This window comes from Pimephales promelas, chromosome 14, assembly GCF_988280905.1.
Source record: "Pimephales promelas chromosome 14, fPimPro1.hap1.1, whole genome shotgun sequence".
NCBI classification, from domain to species: Eukaryota; Metazoa; Chordata; class Actinopteri; order Cypriniformes; family Leuciscidae; genus Pimephales; species Pimephales promelas.
The window spans coordinates 2,343,073-2,350,907 of record NC_142782.1 but is presented as its reverse complement, the minus strand read 5'-3'; the positions used below and the strand labels follow the sequence as shown (position 1 = coordinate 2,350,907).

Below are 7,835 nucleotides of genomic sequence, written 5' to 3'. Positions count from 1 at the left end.
AAACTCTCTCAGATCCGATCAGATTGGATGCAGTTCTTTGAAAACAAATATAGAAATATCATATTATATAAAATATAATATTTAATATTTATAGACTAAAACTCATCGAGAAATATATAATATTCTTAAATACATGAAAATTCATAAAATGCATATAGAAAACTTATATAAAACCTCCCAGATCCGATCAGATTGGATGCAGTTCTTTGAAAACAAATATAGAAATATTTATATCATATTATATAAAATATAATATCTATAGACTATAATATATAAGAAAAATCAAATGCATCAAATTACATTTCAAATGCATATAAAAACCTGATGTAAAATGTCTGAGATGTGATCAGGTTGTATTTAGTTGAAAGCTGATGTCTTTGCCCTGGTGTTTCAGTGATGTGTATGGAGCTCACTGTTTCCGGCCGCTGTGTTCGCACCCGTGCTGCTGGGACACTGAGCGCCGAGGAATCACACGCCACGGTCCAGCACGCGTCCAGAGATGCTCTCCCAAAGACGGTGTGTTTGCGTTGCATTTCTAATCAATTCTGCACATCTACTTTCTCACTGGAATTCACTGAATGCCTGTGATTTCTGTGTTACATATGCTCCTATTCAACAGAATTGTGCTTGTATAATGCCATGATGTTATTCGGCTTTCTTGTAACACCAACAGATATCTTTCCATCTCTGAGTGTTGTCAATGTCTCTGAATGGGCTGGACGGAGGAGAGCGAGTAAAGAAAGGCTATCATACAGTGAGGAATCTCTGACTGATCTCCCCATACAGACAGAAGACACTGGAAAGATCAAGAGGTGAGTCTAATATGTCATCGCATTAGTATATTAGTCATCAAAACTGTTATTATTCCATCTTTGGTTTGGTTATTTTCTGGCAGGGCAGATCTTTCCTTCCCAGAATCCACACAAAACAAAATAAAGGTATGTGCAGACTTATATGCATTTTCATTTTTGGCACTTGTGGAGAGAAGTGATGTCCTCTAGTCTGATTGATCAGTGTCTGTCGGTGTAGAATGAGTATTAAATTATGACTTGTTTTTGCAGTTAAATACTGTTTACATCAGTCCTTTCACGAGCTGCTCTGAGTTTCCACCGTGTCCAGTGGTCACATGGATCCCCAACCCGCACCACAAGCCTCAGTGGAGACGCCTAAACAAGTAGGCCTGACCTCACAATAATTATATCAATGATGTCTTCCCATGGCATCTATAAACTGTCAGTCTTAGACGAAAAGGTTCTATATAGAAGCTTAGAGGTTCCATCTGGCGCTTATGGGCGTTCCATCAGGGGATCATTTTATGAATTTAGTTTTTATATAGTTTTATTTAGTTTCAATTTTATGAATTAAGCTTGTTTCCGCCACAGAATGAAAAATAAAAAAGGTAACTGCAACTTTTTGTCTCACAATTTGGACTTTTTTTCTCACAATTGCGAGATATAAAGTCAGAATTACGAGATATAAAGTCAGAATTGTGAGATATAAAGTGAGAATTGTGAGATATAAAGTAATAATTACGAGATATAAAGTCAGAATTGCGAGATATAAAGTCAGAATTGCGAGATATAAACTCAGAATTACGAGATATAAAGTCAGAATTGAGAGATATAAAGTTATAATTATGAGATATAAAGTCAGAATTGCGAGATATAAAGTCAGAATTGCGAGATATAAAGTCAAAATTGTGTCATATAAAGTCAGAATTGCGAGATAAAGTCAGAATTGTGAGATATAAAGTCAGAATTACGAGATATAAAGTCAGAATTGAGAGATATAAAGTCAGAATTGTAAGATATAAAGTCAGAATTGTGAGATATAAAGTCAGAATTGAGAGATATAAAGTCAGAATTGCGAGATATAAAGTCAGAATTGCGAGATATAAAGTCAGAATTGCGAGATATAAAGTCAGAATTGCGGGATATAAAGTCAGAATTGTGAGATATAAAGTCAGAATTGTGAGATATAAAGTCAGAATTGTGAGATATAAAGTGAGAATTGTGAGATATAAAGTAATAATTACGAGATATAAAGTCAGAATTGCGAGATATAAAGTCAGAATTGCGAGATATAAACTCAGAATTACGAGATATAAAGTCAGAATTGAGAGATATAAAGTTATAATTACGAGATATAAAGTCAGAATTGCGAGATATAAAGTCAAAATTGAGAGATATAAAGTCAGAATTGCGAGATATAAAGTCAGAATTGTGTCATATAAAGTCAGAATTGCGAGATAAAGTCAGAATTGTGAGATATAAAGTCAGAATTACGAGATATAAAGTCAGAATTGAGAGATATAAAGTCAGAATTGTAAGATATAAAGTCAGAATTGTGAGATATAAAGTCAGAATTACGAGATATAAAGTCAGAATTGAGAGATATAAAGTCAGAATTGTAAGATATAAAGTCAGAATTGTGAGATATAAAGTCAGAATTGCAAGATATAAAGTCAGAATTGAGAGATATAAAGTCAGAATTACGAGATATAAAGTCAGAATTGCGAGATATAAAGTCAGAATTGCGAGATATAAAGTCAGAATTGCGGGATATAAAGTCAGAATTGTGAGATATAAAGTCAGAATTGTGTGATATAAAGTCAAAATTGATTGATATAAAGTCAGAATTGTGAGATATAAAGTCAGAATTGTGTGATATAAAGTCAGAATTGATTGATATAAAGTCAGAATTGATTGATATAAAGTCAGAATTGTGTGATATAAAGTCAGAATTGCGAGATATAAAGTCAGAATTGCGAGATATAAAGTCAGAATTGTGAGATATAAAGTCAGAATTGTGTGATATAAAGTCAGAATTGCGAGATATAAAGTCAGAATTGCGAGATATAAAGTCAGAATTGTGAGATATAAAGTCAGAATTGCGAGATATAAAGTCAGAATTGTGAGATATAAAGTCAGAATTGCGAGATATAAAGTCAGAATTGTGTGATATAAAGTCAGAATTGTGAGATATAAAGTCAGAATTGCGAGATATAAAGTCAGAATTGTGTGATATAAAGTCAGAATTGTGAGATATAAAGTCAGAATTGTGTGATATAAAGTCAGAATTGTGAGATATAAAGTCAGAATTGCGAGATATAAAGTCAGAATTGTGAGATATAAAGTCAGAATTGTGTGATATAAAGTCAGAATTGTGAGATATAAAGTCAGAATTGTGAGATATAAAGTCAGAATTGTGAGATATAAAGTCAGAATTGTGAGATATAAAGTCAGAAATGTGAGATATAAAGTCAAAATTGATTGATATAAAGTCAGAATTGTGTGATATAAACTATTCTGAGGGGAAAAAGTTTTTTTTCCCTTATATTGGCCTGATAACTCGAGTTTATATCTCACAATTCTGAGAAATGATGTCAGAATTTCGAGATATAAACTCGCAATCATGTGTTATAAAGATAAGAAGTCTCAATTCTGTCTTTTTTTCTCATAATTGCAACTTCATATCTCACAATTGCAACTATTTCTCACAATTCTGACTTGTGTATTTTTTTATTTGCAGTGATCTATGTTAATGTTAATAATCTGCTTTTCACCTTAAAGGTCTAGATCTCCAAACATTGCTATAAAAGAGTTAATCTGCCTTCCATCTTGTCAAATGTCCAAGTCATTAAACGCGGTGAGTAATTAGGGAAGGTGTCTGATTTACACAGCCATGATAATATGAACGCAGAGCACTTTTTCAAAGATCATAGACTTCATTAATGCTAAATAAATATATTTATCATTCCTTTTTTTTAGGCTCACCTGCGGAAGAGGGGCAATGTTGGTAACAGGAGGGAGCAGAGAGGGAGGAACTGGACACTAGAGAGCGCTGGCACCCCACGGCGGCTGGGCATCGGCTTTCCTCCCATACCCAATCGTCATCTCTCCCGCAACATTCCCGTCAGAGGTCAGCACACAAGCTTCGGGATACGGATGCCCTTTGCCTAATGATATCAAATAAAACAATTCTCAGTTTTGTCATTTAAATTTAATATCAGAGCATTACCAACATGCCAGCAAAAAAGCCAATAAGGCCTCCAGAGCACAACACTTTGTGCATGTGTTTTCATATAGAAATGGCCACTGCATGTTATAAAATGATGATGGGTGTTCTTTTCATTTGGTCCGGATCAAATATATATATATATATATATATATATATAAATAAATTTTGTCCTGGTCCGATTAGTGTTCAGATTGGCATTTTTATAACAATATATTCTGAACCTATAGGCAAAAGGATACGTTCACGACCTAATTGGTCGACTTTTATGACGCCTATTTATAGATTTATATTTATATTGCCTATTTTGAGACTGAAATACCGAACATCCAAAGCAACGCTGTTCTGGGCTAATTGCGCTCGCTGTGTGTGTATACACTCTTAGAAAAAAGGGTTCATTGGGGATCTATATATGAAGCGGGTTCTTTACTCAACTCCAAAGAACATTTCATGCTAAAAAAAGGTTCTATAATGACAAGAAAGAACCCTTTTGGCTTATTTTATTCATTCATATATTACATTATTCTGCAACATTTTGTAGTTGTAATTAAATGATTGTTTATTAAACTGTTGTAGTAACTTACTATCACATTAATCATGCTGATTTTTGGAGGAGAAACTGAAATGGCACTCTTCGTGTGATATTGATTAACTACATAAAATGATATAAATATGAAGAGTTCAGATGCAAAAGCCTCTAAATGCCATTTGAAATTTTCTTCTTTAATGATGATTTTTGTCGAACTTGTATATTTAAGTTCAGTAATTTCACTTAAATAACAATTAATAGGTAATTATCAGTGCCATTTAAGTGAAATCACTGAACTTAAATATACAAGCTTGACAAAAATCATCATTAAAGAAGAAAATTTTAAATGGCATTTAGAGGCTTTTGCATCTGAACTCTTCATATATACATTTTTAACCCCCGTATCTTGAATTTTGTGATCATTGACATGCATTCATAAATACATTTTAGGGTCTTGATGTTTGTCAATAATATGAAATATTTAATCCGGAAAGAACAAAACAAATGATAATGAATGAACCCAAAAGGTTCCATAAAGAACCAGTATAGAACCTTCTGTATAGAACCTAGGGGTTCCATATATGTAGCACTGATAGAACCTTTTAAGGTTCTATAACCTTTTCTTCTAAGAGTGTAGCTACATATGCTGGTATTTTGATCAGCTTAGAACTCGTGTAGAGCTTATTAAATGTGTAAAGAAGTCAAAACAGCATTAGGAATCCCTCCATCACACACACAGATATGCTGTGAGGAGACACGGTTCTGATGCCTGGACTGAACTGTGATGGGCAACATCACGACTGTGATGAGAAAAAACAGTCCTTTTAGGGTCTCGTCTTCCTGTTTTTGATTGGTTTACATGTCTTTGGTTCATATTGTGTTCATATTTCATTCGAACGGAACTAAAGGTCGTTTGAAAGCGGATCAAGACTAATCTTTCAGTGTCTTGGTCCGTTTGTTTGGTCGCTCCAGAGTTCGGATGGCAGTTCACACTTATCAACGGCACTAACAGAGCAATCGCACCAAGGTTCGTTTTAATTCAAGTGTGAACACACACTCTCAGAAAAAAAGGTACAAAAACCTGTCATTGGGGCTGCGCTTTTTCAAAAGGTAAAAGGTAAACTAATATGTCCATTTCATGAGCTAATATGTACATTTTAGGTGCTGATATGTCCATTTCATGAGCTAATATGTCCATTTTAGGTGGTAATATGTACATTTTAGCTGGTGATATGTCAATTTTAGGTGTTAATATGAACATTTTAGGTGCTAATATGTCAATTTCATGAGCTAATATGTACATTTTGGGTGCTGATATGTCCATTTCATGAGCTAATATGTCCATTTTAGGTGGTAATATGTACATTTTAGGTGCTGATATGTCCATTTTAGGTGGTAATATGTACATTTTAGGTGCTGATATGTCCATTTCATGAGCTAATATGTCCATTTTAGGTGGTAATATGTACATTTTAGGTGGTGATATGTCAATTTTAGGTGTTAATATGAACATTTTAGGTGCTAATATGTCCATTTCATGAGATAATATGTACATTTTAGGTGGTAATCTGTACATTTTAGGTGGTGATATGTCAATTTCATGAGCTACTATGTCCATTTTAGGTGGTAATATGTACATTTTAGGTGGTGATATGCCAATTTTAGGTGTTAATATGAACATTTTAGGTGCTAATATGTCCATTTCATGAGCTAATATGTACATTTTAGGTGCTGATATGTCCATTTCATGAGCTAATATGTCCATTTTAGGTGGTAATATGTACATTTTAGGTGCTAATATGTACTTTTGAGGTGCTAATATGTACATTTTAGGTGCTAATATGTCCATTTCATGAGCTAATATGTCCATTTTAGGTGGTGATATGTCAATTTTAGGTGTTAATATGAACATTTTAGGTGCTAATATGTCCATTTCATGAGCTAATATGTACATTTCAGGTGCTAATATGTACCACTAAGGTACCAATATGTAGCCTTTTGAAAAGGTACAGCCCCAGTGACAGCTTTTGTACCTTTTTTTTCTGAGAGTGCACCCTAAAAGTCCCCCTGTGTTGAAAATCCAGCTTTTATTGTTGTTTATGTGTCTATGTGGTGTTTTTAATATGTTTTAAGACACACCGTGTGTAAGTTGATAAGTGGACAGCATTGCTGAGTATTTTCTAATTAAAACTGCAGTGAATCAAAGACAGTCTCAAAAACACGCTTTGAAATCGCTGGTGTTTCTGATGTCACAAACCACCTTGTAACCAATCAGATCAACGTGTGATCGTCAACCAGTGGATCTCTGAGCTGAGGGAGTGGAGGCGGGGCTCATTTGCATAATCATAGAACCACGTATATACTATGAGGCAAGGGTGTCGAGTTACATTCAAGCTATTTTAAGACATGAAGAAACTTCTATCAAGGAAAAAAGGTTTAAATGTGTCATTTTGGTGATCCAAGATGAGTTTAAGGGATAAAATGATTCACTACAAAAATCGAATCCCGCTTTGAGCCCAGAGGCTACAGTATTTGCACTACTTGCACCAGATGCTTAGGGGTGAAGTCAGGTTTTGTTTTTTTGTTTTTGGTCAAATCATCCAGAGAAGCATTTCTCAATGTGCTCTTTTATGTCACAAAAACCCAATTTTACTGGATTTCATAATTTGTCTGTTTGTGTATGTGTTCTTTCCTTTTCTCTCCCACTCATCTATCCACAGATAGTGGGTGTGGATCCCTGGACCAAAAACTGCCAAGCCTAACCACAACACACCCAAACCACAGTAGTCTGAGTCTGACCTTAAGCCTGAGTTTAGGGTCAATGAAGTGCTGGAGAAGACACGGACCTAGAGATGGCTCTCAAATCTGCTAAACCTGCTGTTCCATTAGTCGGTAGTTGTGTCCAGGGATTCAATGCACTTTTGTTTTGAAATACTTTTCATGTTTTAAATATAGACTAACTTTGACAAATACACACACACACACAGCTGCAGTGTCCTTCTCACTTCCAGTCGGGTCGCTTCTCACACCCAGCCTCTGTCTCTGTTCCAGGTAACCTCCCGTCTCACCGCACACATGAACACACACCCAGTGCACTTGTTTTTCCATTCGCACACACACAGATATTAAGTGTTTATAGGAGAGAATTGGCGAAAACACTGTGAGAGAGTGAGTTGTGTGCTCTGGGATTTCCACCGTTGACATCCAGGTTTGTTCCTCACCGCTCACAGATGCGGAGACACTAAACATAACGTTTGTGGTGTGACTCTGCATCCACACAAATCAATAG

General features: G+C 34.9%; 1 protein-coding gene across 1 annotated transcript; it reads left to right on the top strand.

The window, feature by feature from the left end:
- The first annotated feature begins 326 nt into the window (after positions 1-326).
- Positions 327-7,435, top strand: LOC120481174 (uncharacterized). Its single transcript, XM_039674633.2, has 7 exons — positions 327-516; positions 674-812; positions 896-938; positions 1,062-1,174; positions 3,573-3,648; positions 3,771-3,921; positions 7,267-7,435. Exons 1-7 carry the CDS (start codon positions 372-374, stop codon positions 7,416-7,418), a joined length of 819 nt encoding a protein of 272 aa, XP_039530567.2. The 5' UTR covers positions 327-371; the 3' UTR covers positions 7,419-7,435.
- The last annotated feature ends 400 nt before the right edge of the window (positions 7,436-7,835 follow it).

Excerpts from the sequence above, each read along its gene's own strand:
- LOC120481174 (XM_039674633.2), top strand. The coding sequence starts at position 372 with ATGTCTTTGCCCTGGTGTTTCAGTGATGTGTATGGAGCTCACTGTTTC. Across the intron at positions 1,175-3,572 it reads CAGTGGAGACGCCTAAACAA|GTCTAGATCTCCAAACATTG; the intron begins GTAGGCCTGACC and ends TTCACCTTAAAG. Across the intron at positions 3,922-7,266 it reads CCGCAACATTCCCGTCAGAG|ATAGTGGGTGTGGATCCCTG; the intron begins GTCAGCACACAA and ends ATCTATCCACAG.